This window comes from Astatotilapia calliptera, chromosome 6 (assembly GCF_964374335.1).
Source record: "Astatotilapia calliptera chromosome 6, fAstCal68.1, whole genome shotgun sequence".
NCBI classification, from domain to species: Eukaryota; Metazoa; Chordata; class Actinopteri; order Cichliformes; family Cichlidae; genus Astatotilapia; species Astatotilapia calliptera.
The window spans coordinates 9,352,831-9,374,538 of NC_137427.1; the positions used below are offsets into that span (position 1 = coordinate 9,352,831).

The following is a 21,708-nucleotide window of genomic DNA, read 5'->3' on the forward strand; positions in this document are numbered from 1 at the left end:
GATTTGTGTGCCCTAGTAAGTTATGTTGTCAGGGTATTTGCCTGTGTGGGGTCTCAGGTAAATTGGTCCTTGCTGAGGGGCCAGATGACGAAGAACTCACAATACCCCTATGAAGAAAACATCACCTAATGTAGGGCCTCTAGGCAGAGGTCCTAGATATTTTTCTTATTTTGGCTGTTCCCTTTATGAGACACTACAGCAGATCATCTACCAACACTCATCATCACATATATTAGGCTTCTCTGTGGTCTTATTAGCTATTACCAGTAATCTCTACAGTCTAAAAAAAGTCCCTACTCTCACCTCCACACTCCTGGCTTCTCCCTCACTGCCTTTGAACAAGCATTCTTCCGCTCTCAGTCTTGATGATCCACATATTTTGTTAGGTAAAGATTTTGGACCCAACGCCCTTCCTGACACAACCTTCCCCATTTATATCAGCTTGGGACCAGCACTAGTAGTACACCAGCTTGTGGCTTCAGCCCCCGTTGCCTGGCCCTGGAGGCCCTAACAGTTCAGTCCCTGGTTATTGTAACTATCCAATGGAATATGAATTTTCCTGTGTGTCAAAAACAAAACGACACCTCCAAAAGGCCAGAAAATTTGTAAAATCAACATTTAGGAAAGGTTAACATCTTATAGTTTCAAAAGAGCTTGGAAAGAGAGTGAGTACCACGACCTGAATGATTGAGAACCTACACACACATCTTATAGTTTCTGAAAATTTGCCTATTTAGCATGTTTCAGAAACAAAAATCAACTCTAATCCTAGAATGAATGCCAATGAGCTGATGGAAATCAGGACTTTAACATCACCGAGGTTACAACCAATACATTTTCAAGGTTAGGGGTTGCAATAAAGGTACTTATTACCTCTTTTTTATGCAATTTTCACCTGTTTGACACACCCAGTATAGAAGTTGCATATGCATATTAGACTTGCTTAGCATATTGCTAAAATCAAATATTATTATTATTATTATTATTATTATTATTATTATTATTATTATTATTATTATTATTATTATTATTGAATCGTTATGTTATATTATTTTTTTTCTAAATTAATTAATTAATTTGTTATAAAGTGAAGCCTAATTCAAGTGGGGTCACGTGTTTGTGCCACGGCGCTTGATGGTCCCGCCCCTCTGTGATAGACAGAACTTAACACCGCCCTCTGAATGTCTCATAACAGCAGCTGGCAGCAGAGAGCGAGACAGCAGGGAGCAGGCAGGGCACGGACAGCTATTATATACCTGGCTTTGCAGAGTACTCGTCACCGCTTCGCCCACAGCTTTCTGTCAGAATATACACTTTTTCCTGCGACTTGCACGCAGCTCAAGGCGCATGCTCAGAGTAACCGACGGCGCATTTGTTTTATTCAGGAACTCAGAGGTGAGTACAGTAACGCCAACCGCAGCTGAACAAAGTGAAATCTGCTCCCACAGTTTCAAGTCTTCGTGTTTTTGTGTCAAAGCCAGCTAACGCGTTAGCTGTGCCTGGACCACCTCTGGCTGCCCTTCGCATCAATGTCAGATAAAGAAGAGCTGGACGGAGGCGGTTTGAGCGGAGTGTTAGCTAGCCCCGTAGTCCGGTGGTAAATAACGGGATGTTGTTCGGTAACCCCGCGAACGAGATGTTCTAGCTTGTCGAGATACTTTTACATTAGGTTCAGATAATCTGTGAGTATTCACCGTTGTTTTCTCTGACTGCGGAGTTAAAGAAAGAGCTGGCGTGATTTCTTCGCCAAAAACAAGTGACAGTTAGCTTCACCCGCTGTACAGTTGCAGTACTCGTTGATCCACGCTCTCTCTCCAAGACTGAGCATAGGAAACAAAGCCTGCTCTAAGTTATGTTTGCTTTTCAGCTGCTGTCTGCAGTACTGTTGAGTTGACCAGGTTTTCGTAATGCTTAGCTGTGGATTTTTGCAAGCCAGAGCTTCCTTCTGACCCCATAGGACCCATTTCACAACATGGGCAATTAAGATAGAGCTAAGAAAGCAAACAAGCTGTAAAATAACAAAAAAGTGATTTGTCTACCAGTTGTGTCCATACTTGTTTTTAAATACGAACAGTTAAAATAAGGTTTCAGATGAAATCAGCTGAAGCTTTTGTTTTGTGTTCTGTGAAGCTGCACACTGATTGCAGTGGTTTTTGTTTGTTTTTTATGTCTGTGGCCCTGTTGACAGTTCTTTGCCTCAGCATGTGATTCTCATTTGCTTTTGTGCTGGCACTAAGAAGAAGAAAGCTGATCTCTACCCTTCCTTCCTGCAGCCTCTCCAGCAACAGTACAGGAATGACAGCATGTCAGCATAAGAGGAAAAAAACACACAACACTGGCCTTTTAAGCTAAAAGACAAAACCAGAAACTAGGCTTGCATTCCACTGGAGCATAAATCCACAAGACTTCCCATATGTCTCTTTTTTTAGGTCTCAGCTTTTTTGCTTGCAATCTGATGTTATAACCAAATAAGGACCCATTCATATTCTGACTACCATGATCCCCATGTTAAACTGTATCACATGTCTTTGTTTTATCTCTCATTTTAATCTGGCTTGAACTTTTACATACAGTAGGTCCTCACCCTCCACTGTGTAATCTAATCCTAGTTTGATAATTACACAGGAAACACCATAATTAGGCGATGATAACCAAACTATCAGGATATTGGTTTGGCTCCTTCCAAGTTTTAAACCACTCAATTTCTACAGGTTGGAACTTGATTAGCTCATCCACATAATCCCATTTCTAAAGTCTAAAGGACAAAGTGTGATTGAATTATATTTCTATTCACCACAGACTTTGCTGCTTCTAATGGGGGTTTTTCCCTCTTTTGTTGTCTGATCAACACGGATATTCAGCAACTTGCATTTAGGCCTTCTGTGTCTCTTTCTTCTTGTCTCTAGAGACTGAACAGTTAGAAAGATGACCACTTCATGGAGTGACAGACTGCAGAACTATGCAGACTTGCCCGCCAACATGGACGGCCTTACAATGAAGAAGTACAGGAGGGAGCCCTACCACAGGTATGAAACATCCACAAGGGACACACTGACATTTCACAGCATAGATTAAGCAGCCAGACAGAGACTACTGTGGAAAAAACAAATAAAACTCCTGGACTGATGATTTTGAATTATGAATAGAAATGAAAGTAAATGAATGATAGTTTTCAGGAAGATTTGAGCATTTGTAATTTGGGGCTGTCAGCGCAACATAAAGAATATACTGCTTGTAATATAAGGATTAATAGTGCTCATAATTCAGCTTTCATTCAGAGGTTAAATCTGCAGGTAATAATAAAATATTGTGGACGTCCATTCTGTAATATGAAAACTAATAATATGCAGTTTCTGTTTGTTAAAATGATGGATTGTATGGCCACCCACCACAGAGGCGTTTACAGAATGAATTGCATAGTTATATACAGAACCACAAAGGAATCCAGGGCCGCTCTGTGATACAGACATCAGGACACTAAAGAAACTACCATTATTAATTTCGGACAGCTTATATTTGTGTTTTTTGTTTCCTTTTTATTTCCAATTTGTCATCAGCGAGTAGTCAAAGAAATTGAGTTAAATTTCCTTTGTTTCACGAGTGTGTTTGTTTGTTTCAGCTTAGCTTTTATTGCTTGGAAATGTTTAGTTTAGTTTTGTTTTATTTTTCTCAGTTTCAGTGTTAGTTCTAGTCTTTGGTTATTATAATGTAGGTCTGCTTTTAAAGGACAAATTTATAAAGTTCAGATCAGTTATTACAATACAGGATTTGACTCACAGCTATGTACATGTGCCAGACTCAGTTCACACTGCTGCCTCATACTTAATGTGTTTAGGAATTTGAAACTAAAACTAAAGGTATTGCCTCTGTGTCTTTATTTTGTAATGATGTTTTTCTCTTTAGTAAGAAACATTGTTTCTTTAAGGTTTTTTTTTTAATGTATTTGGGGTTTTTTGTATTTCCGTTAAGAATTGATTGATTGACTAATTTATTTTTTACACCAACAGTAACATATAGTTATTTTAAGTAACTATAACAACGATAACTCAAATCATGACTTAACCAGTTGAGTTGTGTTGGGTGGTCTTTGGATTCCCCAACAGTTTATGACAGTAGCTTGTTACTATTTATTTCACCATGGCAAAGCATGTCATACATTTTAAAAATATACTAAAGTGCGTTTCTTAGATTTTACATTGTGTATCACTTATTGTCATTATAACAGAGTGACTGACTAATCTGTGATTATATCTGTGATTATCCTGTTAGCGTGCTGTGTTTTCCAGTTTAATTCCCGTCTTATTTTACTTGTAGTCTGCCATTGGTGCTCAGCATGTACTAGGCTATGTCTCTTTGTCACTTCGACTGTGAAGCAGGCTGTGCTGCCTTAGATGTTTCATAGAATTGATTGTGACTGGGGTGTGGTCTTTGTAGCTGTTATGCAAAATTTTTCACTCATGAAACATCAGCAGAATGACAAGACCCACGGGCTAAATGGACGACTCGAGATCCAGATATCCTCAGCATAATAAACATGTAGTTGGTTTTGCAGGGATTTTATGGCTTTGACTTTATAGTAAGTAGCTTTATTGACCATTAATATATCTTTTCACTTATAAACATCCTTGTTCCTTTACCTGCTTGTAGTAAAGTCCGTTCAGTTATACTGACATAATCAGGGGTTTATTCCCTGTCAGAGCAATAAAATGAGTGTTTCTTTTCAATGTTTAACTCTAAGGCATGTTTACAATGGGTACTGCTTTTCTTCCATGCTATTATATAATATGCAGTGCTCACAAGGTTTATGAAACCATCACTCATTTGTTTGTTCTGCATGTGCTGCTGGGGAATAAATCAACCAGTTCATGAACCAGCAAAGGGTTACACATGCAGTGCTAAGTGAAAGTTCAAAGGTGCTCTTTGAAACAATGTGACAGAAGTTCTTGGTCAGTGAAATCATTACTGATTTAAGCGTGACCTTTTGTTTATCTTACAGACTCACAAAGGCCTTTCCAAAAAAAGTAAGAGCTCAGCCGAAACAGTGCACTCTGTGTATATCACATTGCAGGGGGCTGATGGCTCTGCCCAGTGCAGATAAACGTTCGAGTCACTGTCTGCATGAGATTAAAGCGCAGTGGAAAAAATCTGGCTGATTGTTCTTCAGCTGCGCTCAGATGGAGTAAAAGTTATTAAGGGATTCACTTGTAGGTGCTATTTGAAGCAATACTGATGTCAGCAGGGCCAAAGTCAAGGCTGACTACAGTAATTGATCTTAGGAGGGGCACGCTTTATCATTTATGGCCGTTCTTTACTACCCCTCCCACAGGCATCTGGCAAGAGGTTACATCATAATGGCACCAGCAAAACAGAAATAGAAAAGATTTAAACATTAAATCCTTTGTTCATCCCTGCGAAATGTTGACTGTATTTGTTTTGGCTGATGAGGAGCACATCCTATTTTGATGAGCCAGTGTTAAATGTTAAATGTCAAAATAAGGCCATAATAGGCTCATTTTTTATAAGCAACTAAATATATAAAATAAATATAGATGATCAAATTTGATATAGCATTTTGATATTTGAGTACACGTTTTTCAAGTTTAAAAGGTCGTTAACCTGAATTTGCAAATCAGGGGGGTTTTTTTTGGTTTTTTTTACAGGTGATCAGTTTGAGATTCAGTAGCGCTTAATTTCATCTACAAAATTTATTTATTTGTAAGAAAGGATTTACATTAAAAAAAGAAAGAAAGTAAAAAGTACTATTAACTTTGTTAACAGTTACAGCATAAACATATTTAATTAAATTTTTATTTGAATAAAGAAGTCTAAGGATATTTGAAGAGGTAATTTTCTGTTGAAAATCACAACTGGCAGTTTTCACGGCCACAAAAATGAATTTAAAAAATAACCAGTAGTTGTAGGCCAACGACAAATGTGTATATTCAACCAGATGTGAGTAATGGGAAGCAGCTGTAGCTTGTGGCACTGGCGTGCTTGATTCTACCCGACTTGTGATTGTTCTAGATGTCTTTGAGGGCCCACAAACATCATGGTTCACAACAACCCTGACTGACAGCACACAACAACAGAGAATGACGCAGAATGGCCACAATCATTTTTGCAACAAGTCAGAAAATTTCTGAATGGCAAGACAGCAAAGAGAGAGAGGGAGGGGGGCTTTGTTTGTGGGTCCACTGTTGCCCTGCGTTGCTGGAGCAGTGTCAGACCACCGGAGAGTCAAACCGAGGTTTAATTTCACACAGAATGCATTGCCAGTCGTGTCGTGGACTTTGCTCTAAATGGGAACTTGTTCACTATGGAGCCGCTGCCAGGTATTTCACAACTGATTTAGACGTTGGTGAAGATAAATAGACCATTGTCACAGAAAAATGAGAAGATTAGATGCCTTGCAGTTTTAGACTTGTGTATCAGTTCACCCTTGTTTTTAATTTAGTGTCATTCTTGATTTTTCTGTTGGTCTGATACATATTTCGGTTCTTGTATGATTAAATATTGACTTGTATAGAATTTCAACTATGTCACAGCTGTAGAAGATAAGTTATGTAGGTCTGTGCTAGCAGTCAGAGTTACGCAGACAGTGTGTGGCTGTATTTTCTGTGTCTACGAAGCGCTGGTTTTCATCGTGGCCACTTTATATTAAAGTATTTTAAGATATTATCAGAACTAATTATGTGTATTAATTTACTATTATCGTTAAGGAACACGCCAGCAAGTAGATCTCATAAAATACGCTCTAGAGAAACAAACAACTTGTAATAATGAAAGTATCAAAGAACCATCATCCTCGCATGGTATTTCCAGTACATACAAAGATGAAGTGATCTGAAATGGATATTTAGTTCTCATTTTCATTACAGCACCTAAAATGTAGTTAATTATGTGTTATATATTGGTGTTTAATAAGGCTGAAATGACTTGGTAAGCTCTTCTTAAGTACTTGTCATAAGCTGCCTTTTGGCTTCTTAAGGCTCTGTACCTAACACAATAACAGAATTTATTCTTTTACACTGTGTGGTAATTGCCAAATTTGGAGTAGTAGTAGTAGTGGTAGTAACTTCATCTTTTTTTTCTGACCTTTAGATTAGACACTCAAGGACACCCAACAGTAAACAAGATTTGTCCATGTTAGAACTTATCATATTTTCATTTTATGATTTATGTGGATAGAATAATTTGAAGTAATGAGACTGTACAGAAAATCTGAAAGAATAGGGCTATAGCTATCAGTCAAATCTATAAATCACCTATATCATTGTTTATTTGGTATTTTTTGGCAAACAAACTCAAACTGCAAGCTCATAGAGGTGACACTGAGGTTTGTAATCATAACTGTACAAAAGAATGCAAAAATAAGAGTTACACTCTTATTTTTTAAGAGTTACACTCTTATTTTTGTGTTTTTTACATTTGCTTTATGTATTTTTCTAGATTTGATTTTCACAGTTATTTTAACACCTCAGTCTATGCATGCACAGTGAAATGCACTGAGTCTAAATTACCTGACTTGATAAAATGTAAATCTATAGATGTACCTTTTGATAAAATTTAAAAGTTGTACTTGGAAGAAAAAATGATAGTTGTTGGATATGTATATATGGGATAACATTCTTCTTTTTCTCACTTGGGGCAACTGCTATGAGTCATAATTTGTTGCGGATGATTACATAAAATTTACAAAAACCTTTTCCCCCCAGAATCTTTGTCAACAGAAGCTTGGCAATGGAGAAGATTAAGTGCTTTGGCTTTGATATGGATTACACTTTAGCAGGTAAGCTAAATACACAGTCACACAATCAATTACAATCAGTCATAATCAGATCAGAGTTTGGATAATCAGTTAACTAATGAAGTGAGTGATTGGAGGGAAAAAAATGCCTATTTATCATTTGAAAAAGAGATTTCACAGTACTATGAAGTCCTATTATAACAAATTATACCCTAAATGGTTCCTGGACTTAAGACTGTAAATAGCGTCCAGGTGCTAATCGGATACAGTTGATTAATTGATCATCAGCAAGTGGGACCACCTCTGTAAAAGCAGACGTTTTGGCAGTTTTCTGGATTGAACAATTGACATGTGTTATCACAATGCCACAGTTTTCCCAGGAGAGGACCCCACAAATTTACCCCAAGTTCTGACAATGGAAAGAAAATTTTAAAACCAAATTAAAAAAAAAAACAACCCAAAAACCCAAACAAACAGAAAATCAACACAAGACTTCTAGAACAATGACATTTGAACAGATGACACCAAAGTGGAGCTCTTTGACTATAATGCACAGTTTGAATACCAAGTACAGCATATCAGCACAAACACTTTATACCAACTGTCAAGAACAGTAGTGAAGAGGTGATAATTTGGGGGGTTTTGTTTGTTTGTTTTTTGCAACTGTAGGACCTGGTTACCATGCAGTCACTGAGCTGACCATGAACTACTCTGTATACCTGAGTCAAAGATGATGCTATCTGTTAGACAGCTAAAGCATGGCCGAAACTGGGTCATGCAAGAGGACAATGATCCCAAGAATACCATTAACTCTACAACATAACAGCTGAAAAGAAAAGACCCAATGACAAAGTCACAGTCAGATTATAATTATCTTTATGATTTTGATCTTTTTTCATTTTTACTTCTTTTTACTTCTAAATTTGCCAGTTTTTAAGAGACGTTTATTATATACGGTCCAAAAGTGTTTTAGATTTAATAAACAATCGATCAATTTATTGATCTAATTAATCAGCACTTTTTAGGGTTTTGGTATGCAGGCCAAGTTGGCTGGAGTGTTGTATAGCACATTCTCAGTTTACATGGCTCGTCTGTGCTGTCATCAACAATACAGTCTTGTCAAAATGACCATTCCTATCTTGATAAACGTTATGTAATGAATCTATAAAAGTGTCTTGGAGTGGCATTGACTGAAAGGGAAACCAACTTTGTGGTTGTCACGTTAAATTTAGATTTTGAGAGCGCATTTATTTATGTGCCTTTAGAAGCTGAAAAAAACTCCCTAGCTGTTAAATGTGCTGTGACCTCATGTTTGGTGTAGATGTTGAAGTCTATAGTATCCCTGTCTTTTCAGCTCTATATTTGGGTACCCTACCATTGCCCCTGAACCACAGCTTGTTGTTCATAAAGTATTATTTAGGTCAATGATAGTGATACACTGAGTATGCCATAACACTAGGATAACGAAATGTTAAGCCAGCAGTAGCTCTCTGTAACACAGACTTAATTGTGTATGTTCTTTTTCCTAGTGGCTAGCAACCTGGCTAAAAATATCCTGATTTTTCATGCCACTTTGTTCTGTGACTCAGCTCCAGTTTTCGGTCTCTACACATCTAAAAATAAATCTTCCCTGACTTTGAAAAACAGGTCACGTTTGTTTGTTGAGTTCAGCAGTGACGGCTCCCCTGAGAACAAGAGTCACTTGTAGTTCTTCTTTGACTCTGGACCCCTATCACCATTCGGGGTATAAGAGATTTTACAGATGCTCAGCTGTTGACATGACTCTCTTTATGGGAGCTCATAACCAAGTGTTAATGTTTGCTTGAAGGGTGGCTATCGTGTATCTTTGGAGAGTGTTCACATTTTGATCACAGAACTGCTTCCTCAGATTGACTGTTGCTTAATCACATGCAACGCTATGTGATAGAAGGCGGTTCAGATGTGCAGCACGCCTGAAATATGTACATTTCAAATATTACTTGCTTTTTGCGTGCAATGTTTATGGAAAAAGGTAAGGAAGAAAGATTGGGATTATAAAAATAGAGATTTAAAGCAGAAACATAATTTATTTTTTTAAATCACTATGTAAAAACTCAATAATATCTGTCAGGAAATTTTGGTACACATGAACAAATGAAAACACAGATTATAGTTTAGAAAGTATGACAAAACTAAACATCAGTTGCTATTTCAATCTCCACTGTCCACTTCTGATGATGTGAAGATGTTGCCTACAGTGCTGCTCCTACAGAGATGAGGGGCTCCTGTCTCAGCTTGTAGATAAGTTGGCAAGAATCTGTAAGATTTGAAGATATTTTGCTATTTTAAGCTAGCAGTTCTCAAATATGTACTCTTTGCATAACAAGCGCGGTGGCTGAGTGTAACATATTGGGAGTGGATTGGAGCAGTTGTCAACATGATTAAAGAGTTGTGTTTTTTATTGAGTTCACAGCCTTCATTGTGGCATGTCTATGGTGTGTCGAGTGTTTCCAAACAGAGAAAGAAAGTCTAAAACTCAGAGAAACCAAGAGCAGTTTTTCAGTAATTCTTTTCGCAGTCATTAAGCATTTTGAAAAAATAGTGGGTTTTGGGGAAAACCCTTAAGTTAATTGAACGTATGCAAAACCTAATGTAATGATTTTCCTTATCTTCGGAGATTGTGTGAGGCTTTGGGTGAATTTTAAACACAGTCCCTGTCAACTGTAATCAGTTTGGCATATATCACACTGTGCAAAGACTACTATTGTGTGTATTCAGCATATATTGCAGTTCTGCATAGTGAATTTAAGCTGAAGATAACGGTCATATTATAAAACGTTTTAATAAGTTAACTTTTTCTTTACTTTGGTATGCGATTGTGATTGAAGCAGGAAATGCACTCCATGTCCTGATTCATGAAGATAATTCTCTCTGTTTTTCTGGATTAATCCTTGTGTTTACAGTGACATACTAAAATACCTTAAAAAGCTCAGAAAAATCACATCTTATGTATCGAATAAAAAAGGTAAAGTTTGGAAAGGAAATATTGCTAGGAATGCGAAGGAAAAAACTATTAAGGTGCCTTTAAAGTTCTTGTGACCTTGGTTTCAGATGTCAAAGCATTTTTGATACATTTAAATGTATTCAAGAAAGAAGCAACAATCTAATCCATTCATAAAGCTTGCTGTGTAATCAAATTTCACTATGCCAGCAACAGGGGAATTCCATTTTAATTCAGATATTGAGAAATTACGATTGGTTCTTGGAGACCTCACCATCGCCTGTTACTAGCTGTGCTCCTGTTATCCCTTTCAAACGTTTGAGAAGAGCACAGACTATAAAAGAAATGCAATGTAAACGAACTAATTAACCAAAAATTAAAGTATTTGTGTTCATATGACTGTCTATAGCTCTTGGAATAAAGACGGTCAAAGAAAATGTGATTTCAGGGCTTGTTTTTAATATCAGCATAAGTATTTTAGATTGTTATAGACAATTTCATAATGCATTGTCGTCATGCATCAGTGTAATGACGTACAGTGACTTCCAGAATGAGACATTTTGTGCCATTTTGCTCAACACGAGGATAAGAAGAGGTGAAAAGTTTGTTCTATTCTAAAGCTTTAGTGCAAACAAATTGCAACTATCATACATTTCGTAAGACTTTGTAAACTGAATTAGCAATGTTGAGACAACATTGCGTCATCTGTTCTTCTGCTCCTAAAGGGAACACGTAACACCCTGCAGAAAGTTGCTCAAACACAGTTTTAGGCCCAGATTGCAGTGAGAGATACAAGCAGGTTTGTCCTAGTTTTCTCACAGACTTTTGGCTGGAATGTGTGCCCCTGAGGCAATGTTTAAGCTTTCTAATTTTTCCCACAATATGCTTCATAGTGTTGCAAATTTGTCACAGAGGCCTACATTTCCACTTTATTCTGTGCAAATATTAAGACACAAGTTAAATTATTGCTGTGTGAAATGGGTCAGATAGAGTCTCCTTGTACGACACACTATATCTGATTTGGAGATAAGGGTCTATCAGCAGAAGGGCTTTCTGCTGGTTGTTTATCTTGTATGCAAGAGGTCTACGTTACATCTAGGCCTGTGGTGGCCTGGCCTATAAACTCTGGAGACATACGTTGCTGCTCAGCAGTGGGAGTATAATTATCTGGCATCAGTCCCATTGGGGATAAAAAGGGAAACAGATCTCTGAAGTTCCCACCACAGGGGGAGAGAGTCAAGGACACAGCAAACAACAATAACCCAACTTCCTGTTTACAAAAAATGCAGTAAACATGAGCATCTCAGCTGTCTCATTTACTAAAACATGCAGCTTTATGTTGCATTATGTAGTCTTGGGTGTGGCTTTCATGAAATACAGTTCTACGATAGTCTATCAACAGTTCACAGTTCGAAGATTTGATGTAAAGGGCTTTTAACATAAAATACCTAACCATAGTTCATTCCAAACTTAACTCTGGCTGGTGCACTTTCATTAAACAGTAACATTATGGACAAAATGACATTTTAAGCCAATTACTGGGGGAACTTTAGTAGCTTTTGACCTAATATTAACTTTGTGTAGTAGGGAGTTTTAGCTGTCCCATAGGTTTTAAAATTGTCTAGAATAATTATTATATATCAAACCATTTTCCTGATTCAGTTTTCCAGCCTGACAAACTCGTAATGAGATTTGATTTGTTCTATTTTATGTGTGGGATGTACTAATTTCCAAAAGACAACATGTAAAGAGAGACTCCCAGTGACCTCAAGTGAAGAGGGTGACATAGGGGAAACAGGTTTTAAAATAGGCTTCTTTGTAGCAACTCATGAGGAATATTACAAGTAAGCAAAGAGGAGGGGGGAATGCAGTTATATTGGTGTATGCTGCTGCTGCTCTGGGCAGAGGGCCCAAACCCTGTTTACTGGGAGAACACAGCAGGGGGTGAACTACAAGAGGTTACGTGATTAAAATGCAGAAACTGCCTCATGCAGTTACATCATATGATTGTTGGGGTTTTCTTTGTTTTCTTTGCATTATTGTAGGGTCTTTACTTTACAATATAAAGCGCCTTGAGGCGACTATTGTTGTGATTTGGCGCTGTTTAAATGAAATTGGATTGAATTCATGCTTACAGAGTAAAGGTGTCAACAAAAGAACAGAGCTTTACTGAACCCAGGCTTTTCCTGTACTTCTCTGTGTACTTATCACCTCTCTGTATAACCCAGGACTTGTGTATGCACACACGTTTTCCAGAGTAGGACACAGATGTTTTCCTGCTTGACCTACAGTGCTGTTCTCTCCAACTAACTCTTCTCTAAGTATCATCAGCCAATATTTCAAACCCTTGAGGGGCCTTCCACCACCCCACTGGGGGTATAGAAAGCAAGCATTAACACCAGTGCATTCTCTGTTTTATATTTATAACATCTGACATATTCTTTCCCCCTGTCAGAAAGCATTTTAATCCTCTGCCAGTCTTTTTTTAGCCTTTTAATTTCCAGAGCCCACTCCTGTCTCGCTTTTCGTTTAGCCTGGGGTAAATATCTACCACTGGCAGTGACGGGTTAGGGGCTCGTCAGTTGGGCTCATTAAAGCCACTGCTTAACATCAAGTGATTTTTCATTTGCCCGCCCGATCCTCTTTCTTTGTGGATTTACATGCAGAACATCCTGGTCTGTGTTGGTAGCCAGGACTGAGAAGGGCATTGGGTGTGAGGGGATGTTCCAGTAGAGTGAAAACATGTTGTTGACAAAATACAGACAAGATGATCTCAAATGGATAAGGTGGCCTTTGAAAACTCAAACTTATTTGTTGTGTAACTTGAGTAAGTGCAACAAAATGCATATTACCTCATTAACCATTGTTTGCCATCGAATCACCCCACAGGCTATGCTTCTGGGGTTTTTAAATACAACATTGTTTGTATAATTTTGAGTCAGGTTTTCAGATCTATACCATTTCAGTACAGCATCACTGTCAATATTAAAGTAGTTATCCTACAAAAGTTAATAAATACAAATTCAAATAAACAGGGGAAAAGGTTTTTAAACATCTGATTTAAAATCTGTTATATTGATAACCAATCATTTGTTTGATTCTATATGTATGTATTTATAAAATATTAAGTACTTTCATGTAACATTTCACAGTTTTTAAAGTGTCTACAGGACACTTTTATGGGCAGCTGGCATTATTTACTAAACTAATGTGCATGTGTTTCCTTTGTAGTGTATAAGTCACCTGAATATGAATCATTAGGCTTTGAGCTGACAGTGGAACGGCTAGTGTCCATCGGTTATCCTCAGGAGCTCCTGAGCTTCGTCTATGACCCGTCATTTCCCACCAGGTGAGACCAATCCCATCTCTCTGCACAGACATCATGAGGCTGATCGTGGCCATCAGATTATTGACCAACTGCTGTTTCTGTTGCCTAATCTCTAAACTTTGTAGTCCAGATAACCTTTTAGCTGAGATATCTATCTTAGCCAAGTAATAGTATGAAAAACCCCATCACCTGTGCAAAGTTCAGTGTCACTGTATTTATTTTGTAGTAAAAGATAACAAGTGACAGGAGTTTAAGTGCCAAGATTGTTAGAAAGTTAGAAAGGCTGTTTTACTCGTGCATTGCAAAATCATGCATCCCTCTGCTCCTTTTTTCAGAGGCCTTGTGTTTGATACCATGTATGGAAACTTGTTGAAGGTTGATGCTTACGGTAATATCCTGGTCTGTGTCCATGGATTCAACTTCCTGCGAGGGTAGGTATTTTCAACATTCCCCCTCAAAATGCACAGATCTCTGCATACAAGCAAGCATCATAAATATAAACATTTGATAAAATATTTTATTCCCTTTTGTGCTTTTTTGCTTTTTCCAGCCCAGAGATCCGTGAACGGTACCCCAACAAGTTTATCCAGAGAGATGATACAGAGCGTTTCTATATCCTCAACACCCTCTTCAATCTGCCAGGTGGGTTCAAGTTCAAGCTTATTGTAGCCATTTCAACAAAACAACTGATAGGAATTGTTATGGTGTGCTCACATATAAAACAAGACACATTCCACAACACACAGCACCGCACAACGTGATACAAAATACAAGTGCATATAACAGATCAGCCCATAGTAGCTCAGTGTATCTACCTTTAAAGTGATTTTTAGTGCAACAGGATATAGTCCAGATTGCAGAAGGGAACACTCCATAGTGCAAGTAGTACAGTTAATATTGCAAATGCATGATACATACATACACATTTTACTGCCCAATGCATTTCGATTATATGAGCACAAGCTGATGTAGGTAAAGTGAATTAATAAGAGCTTCAATGCATCTTCAAGAGCCTAATAGCTTGGAGTTAAGTATTATCCCTAAATATGTTCAGCTAGTAATGGTTTTGCCCAATGGGAAAAGAATGGAAAAGGTCATGTTAAGGGAGGATTGGTCATGGATGATGCTTCTGGCCTTGCTGGTGATTCTGGCGGCTTAGTGTGAAGCTATATAAAATGGATCATACCTTACAGACTGCCTCTCTATTTCCTTAGCTGCTAAATAAAGTCAAGTCTCTGGTGGGCTTAACAATAAGACCAGTGTTTAAGTCCGATGATAAAAATTGGCGTATTGCGGTGGTGGTGGTGGGAAGAACTTTCCCATACAGAAGAATGGGATGAATGTGTACAACAGAATCTAAATCTGGAAGGCTGGGGCGGCAAATAATTTCACTGAGGTTCTTGACATTATCTTCCAATCTTCCTGTTTCCTTCACAGAGACCTACCTTTTTGCTTGCCTTGTGGATTTCTTCACCAACTGTGATAGATATGACAGGTAAGAAAACCTTTCTCTGCTTTATCTGGCCTGCAACAAGTTTCTGGGCGCCGCATGATGAGACCATGACAGTTGCAAGCCACAAAGGGTCAAGAGCAAGCCCTAACGCATGGGAGGGTTCAGGTGTCTCAGCTGCTAATCTCGTCTAATTCTATTGTTAATCCAATGGGAGTTCAGTCAAATAACCCTTCGTTTCGATTACAATTACTATATCTATTAATCTGTTCTACCAATTGTGAAAAAGTATGGATTCTTATCAAATTCAGATAGGAATAAAAACAATTACTAACTATTTGCAGAGAATGAAATCCTGATATAACAACAAGATAATCCTCTGACTGTTAAAGTAAGGAGATTTAATGGCCTGTAATTTTTTTTTGAGAATGTAATCTGGAATGGTTGCATGTCCTTTGTCCTCTGAAACCTGGTTGTTGGTCTTTTAGGGGGAGAATGTTTTCCTGTTTGGCTGGGGACCCCTCCAACAAGGGAAGGCTATCCCATTTAAAAGCAAACAAAAAACAAATGTCATGTTTTTGAAAACCTTCTATAAAACTATGGCCTGTCCGACGGCTGTGTACGTGTGTGTCTTTGCTCCCCTCCCCCAGCTGTGAAACTGGCTTCAAAGATGGCGACCTCTTCATGTCCTTTAAAAGCATGTTCCAGGATGTCCGGGATGCTGTTGACTGGGTCCATTTCAAGGTAAAACACATGCAACCACTAAGATTTAATCTGATTTGTTGGAACTAAAACTAGATCATGTGATGAAATAGAGTGCATAAATTATATCTTGAGGACAAGTTATTATTTGCAAAGAATAATTGAATTGAAATAAACATACTGGCATGTTATATCATCACAACCTCTCATACTTTTGACATCTCTGTGATACCCCTTCCTCTGTCTTGGTGGAAGTCTTACCTTCCTTATTTATTCTGGCCAAATATAACATAATGTGATAACAGAAGGCAGCCACCAACAAGCCAAGTAAAATTTTCCTCATACGATGTCTGAATCGAGTCTCTTGACAGAATCCAGTTAAGTTTGTAATATTTACTTAAGAACATCAGGATAATGTCTCCCAGTTTTTATCTGATATGTATTTGTGAAGACGACATATACAGGAAATTTTGAGACTGTCTTAATAATAATGCCATTCATCATATCGTTCATATGCAGGCATATATTTTCTGTACACATATGTTTCAGTCTGCACTAACATACTAACACAAATTCACAGTTAAAATTCTGTCAACTATGTCTTCTTATATTCAGTTAAAAAGTACTTATACCTGTTTCCAAAATAAACTGCAGTTAAACCATGCATATTTGTCCTAGACTGTAAACCAATTTTTAAACCTTTGCAAAAAGACAAGTTGTTTACAGAAGAATTAGAGATACTCTTGAAACACTACCACTGATTATGCCACAACTAAACAACACAAGGTCCCAAAGGTTCTGCAGCAGTCGTCACCAATTACTGCTTCCAAACTGCTATTAAACATACAGCTGTACTTTAAAATGTTACTTCACTAGAATGTCTGATCTTTATTGTGTATAGTGATCTTTTCTTTAGAGTTTGACACTAGAAAGCTGTTTTAATTTCGTGTGCTAAAATTGAACATCACCCTGAGCATCCGCTGAAAAGGGAGTGAGTTCAAGATGTGTAAGCACGTTTCAGTGATGTCTTAAAGCTAATGATTAAACTTTTGAAATGTTGCATTATTGCATAATGATAATGGATAGAAAGATTATACCAATGTTAATGCAATTTTAAACAAAGGAGTTAGGTTTACTTGTCATTTTAAGAATTTTTATCAGCGTTTTTGGAAATCCAGCATTATTCACTGATATCTATAGTTATTGATGATTTTGCTAACCCCTTTGTCTCACATTGCAGGGTACGCTGAAGGAGAAGACTGTGGAGAACTTGGAGAAGTATGTGGTGAAAGATGTAAGTAGTTTGTATTCACTGTGAGTGCACTGCTGCAGAGAAAACACACACAGTGTCTCACACTCTTGTAGTCTGTGAAGAGGCTGGTTTGTAAAGATGCTTAGAGCTTCATTCTTTCTCTTTCTTTTCTTCTTCTCTGTTCCCACCAGGGAAAGCTGCCTCTTCTTCTCAGCCGAATGAATGAAGTATCCAAGGTTTTCTTGGCAACCAACAGTGACTACAAATACACTGATGTAAGTGTGTGTGTGTGTGTAGTTATGGTGGAAACTTACTGATTAGGGAAAACAGTAATGCAATAACAGTGAAAGACTTAGATGCCAGTAAGTTAATGCCGAGATCCTTTTATTAGTTTTCTACCAGTTTGTCGGTAACACGTGTATTAGCTTATGAACAAAGTATGTGTCGCATCAGACTTAGAGACGTTGTGTTGTGTTACAGAAAATCATGACCTATTTGTTCGACTTCCCTCATGGCCCAAAGGTAAAACATATTTTTTCTATTTCTATTTGGTGACGATTTTTTTTTTATTATTGTCAAATATAAATGTACATCATGGTTTTATCTTTGTACTCATGTTTGTGTGTTTCCATCCACCCCAGCCTGGCACCCCGCACCGGCCCTGGCAGTCCTACTTTGATCTGATCCTGGTGGATGCCAGGAAACCGCTGTTCTTCGCAGAGGGTACAGTGCTCAGACAAGTGGACACAGTAAGCAAAATCAGAAGAGAGAGTTCTGGCCAGAGAAGACATTATAAGTGAACCCTAGCTGGCATGTGTTATGTTGTGGCTTACAATCTGTCCCTTATTTGCTGTTCAGTCAGGGCTGTTCAGGATTTCTTCGTTTTGTTTTCCAAAAACACACCAGTTGTTTCAAACTGAGGGCCAGCTTACTGAAAACAGTGTAGAGTGCATGAGTGAATTTTTTGTTAGATAGTCGTTCGAGCGTAGTTTGCATTTTTGATTTAGTCACTGGTTCAACCTGGGATCCATTCTAGGGTCGAATTAGACAAAATCTGTATGTCAATTATTTTGGTACATATATATTAATGGGAAGGCAATGATCACAATGATTTAAAACGCATAACATTATGTAAATTTAAGCATGAATTTATGCCAGAAAAACGCAGAGGTAAAGGCCCTAAAAATATGCCATCAGTGCATAAGTAATTAAATGATTGTTCTCAGGAAGATGGAGCAATTGCAGAATGATTCAAAAACAGTCACTCACTTCACTTAGGTTATTCAGACCCACTTTTTAGTGACTTATTTATTTTCTTCATTTCAGACAACAGGACGTCTAAAGATAGGAACCTACACAGGACCACTGCAACATGGGATAGTCTACTCTGGAGGTAAGGCTTTATTTGTTTCATCATTCATTCTTTGAGCTAGGCTTTATTCATCTGTCATTCGTGGACCTTAAGAATGCATACATAGTTGGTAACACGCTACTGTCATTCAGGCTCTTCAGACATTGTGTGTGACTTGCTGGGGGCCAAGGGAAAGGACATAGTATACATCGGGGACCATATTTTTGGAGATATCCTCAAATCCAAGAAACGTCAAGGCTGGAGAACATTCCTGGTTATACCTGAGCTGGCCCAGGAGCTTCACGTGTGGACCGACAAGAGCTGTGAGTCTAGAAAGAACTTGACTCATAATAACACATAGTGTGCAGACATGTGGGAGGGCTAGTTTGACTGCTTGTTTTCTCAGTCTCAGAAAGGACTTGATCTTTAATAGCAATCTGAAATGTAAAATGTTGTGCAAAAACTACATCTATAAGTGCAAAACAAAAACCTGTAAATGATCTCACTCTCAAAGGATACATTCTCAAAACTTCAAATATTTGTACAGCAACTGTACATGCACTCAAATGTGCTGAAGAGAGAGAGATTCACGCTCTCCCTCTGTTTTCCAGCATTATTCGAGGAACTCCAGGGCCTGGATGTTTTCTTGGCAGAACTCTACAAGTAAGAACTGTGACCTTTACCCCCCCCCAGGTTCCTATTCTGCTGCTCTTTGCTCTCGGCTGTAACAGTGTCTGTTTGCATACATGTGTGGATACTGCATATTTAACAGAAACCCACAGGGCCAATAGGGTAAAGTCTAAAGTGTCAAAGTGTGCACCTGATAAGCAGGTTCACTGACGTTATTTATAGCCTGGCGCAATTCTCTGTTACGCCACCTCTTTGACTCATCATCTTTCAGGAGGCTGATATCAGTATCCACACCCCCACCCAGTCCTCATCGTTTTTCTCCTGCTTCCTTCTCAGGCATCTGGATAGCAGCAGTAATGAAAGGCCAGATATCAGCACTATCCAGAGGAGAATCAAGGTACACCCTTAATGACCTCTGCTGCTATGACAACAGATGTGCTGCTTATGTGGTTTTAGTGCTGTTTGTTTCATAGAGACTAATCATTAAACCGCCTCATCAAAGAGCCCTTTCAGTCGGTGTTTGTCTCTCATAGGCTATCGGAAAAAGATGCAGATTCAGCTGTTTCACTGAACAAATACGACATCCCAAATAATTTATTAACCGTACTTTCCAGGGTTAATGAATCAGTGTCCCTCTTTTTTTGACGTGATTTTGAAGGCTTACCAGTTTCTCTTTTTCTTCTTGTTTTATAGAAAGTGACACATGACATGGACATGTGCTATGGCATGATGGGTAGCCTGTTCCGCAGTGGCTCCAGACAGACTCTCTTTGCCTCACAAGTGATGCGTTATGCCGACCTGTATGCAGCCTCCTTTATTAACCTGCTGTATTACCCCTTCAGCTACCTCTTCAGAGCGTCACACATATTAGTGAGTATCTGAATGTAAAGTGGGGGAATTGAATGAAACCACGCACCCTTAAGATGCAGACACATTGCCACACTTCACTGATGCACATACTAAAATATTGTCTGTTCTGATCTGTCATTGTTCGTAAAACATTTCAAAGGTTAACTGTGTTCTTGTTGTGTAAAAAATTATTTCTCCTCTTCCAGATGCCCCATGAGTCAACAGTTGAACACACCCACGTGGACATCGACACAGAGTCCCCGCTGGCTACCCGCAACCGCACCCACTGCAGCGACTGCAAAGAGCTAGAGTGCAAGCGCAACCAGCTGACCCGCTCATTCAGCGAGATCAAGCCACCCAACCTGTTCCCTCAGACTCCCCAGGAGATCACTCACTGTCACGATGAGGATGATGATGAGGAGGAGGAAGAAGAAGAAGAGTAATATAATAGGACCTTTAGAGGGGAGCCATGTTCCCGTTCCTGCCTTCTTATCTTTCCTAGTAGAGTCAAGTAGTGATTGCTTTCAAAGCGAGGCAGAGAGGGGAAAACATCTCCAGTGTGCATATGTGTGCTCACACACGCTCACACACGTACACATTCTTCAAATTTCTGAGGATAAGTGTAAAGGACCAGTAGCAAGAGAGATCATATGACTGTCAGAAGACTGCATGCTCGGTCCTCTAAACAAAACCTGTATGAGCTTAGTTAAAAAAGAAAACAAACACAAACTTCTTGATTTGTAAATTCATTTGATTTCTGTATAATTCTCCCAGCAGACAGACAGAGCACACACACTCAAACAGACATCACACACCACGTTTCTTTATCTTTTTATACGCTGAGTTTTAAGTCCTGCTGGTGGATCACTTAGTTTTGGTCATGTTTACGGTTTAATCCACCAGGTTTGGACTTTCTACTGTAGTTTGAAGTGTAACACAAACTGACAGAATATGCACATTGCAGTCACGGCGTAAGTGCCGAAAAATCAGTGCAGACATTAAACATTTTTATATGCAACATGGGAACAACATTCAATTTTTTTTTTTATCCATTTTGTTTTATTTGCTTGTCCTTATAGAGCTGTAACTTGTATGTAAGAGTATTTCTGTGTGTGTTTCTGTCACGGTAGACTCATTCAGACTTTAGCATCCTGAGTGACGGTAAGCAAAGAAGATGTTGGACAAAACTGAAGCACAAGCTCGCACCACTTGATACCCAGATGAATATCTTCTTTGACTTGTTTGGAGTTTGGTTAGGCGTACACAAGTGAGGCTATTGAATTGATGCTTTGTTACCAAGCAACAAAGAGGACAGAGTATCTATATTTTATCCTTAGTCTCTATGACTACCCCGAAACACAGTACTGTTTCTATAAATACCTGTAAGGTAAATGAGATGAGCTAATCGTTCAACACCAT

At 38.4% G+C, this 21,708-nt stretch overlaps 1 protein-coding gene across 1 annotated transcript; it reads left to right on the top strand.

The window, feature by feature from the left end:
- The first annotated feature begins 1,185 nt into the window (after positions 1-1,185).
- nt5c2b (5'-nucleotidase, cytosolic IIb) lies at positions 1,186-21,307 on the top strand. The gene is made up of 18 exons (XM_026170089.2): positions 1,186-1,395; positions 2,907-3,026; positions 7,716-7,789; positions 13,959-14,076; positions 14,391-14,486; positions 14,606-14,697; positions 15,493-15,550; positions 16,156-16,249; positions 17,448-17,501; positions 17,651-17,734; positions 17,940-17,981; positions 18,101-18,208; positions 18,786-18,852; positions 18,963-19,133; positions 19,422-19,473; positions 19,777-19,837; positions 20,134-20,310; positions 20,496-21,307. Exons 2-18 carry the CDS (start codon positions 2,926-2,928, stop codon positions 20,730-20,732), a joined length of 1,686 nt encoding a protein of 561 aa, XP_026025874.2. The 5' UTR covers positions 1,186-1,395; positions 2,907-2,925; the 3' UTR covers positions 20,733-21,307.
- The last annotated feature ends 401 nt before the right edge of the window (positions 21,308-21,708 follow it).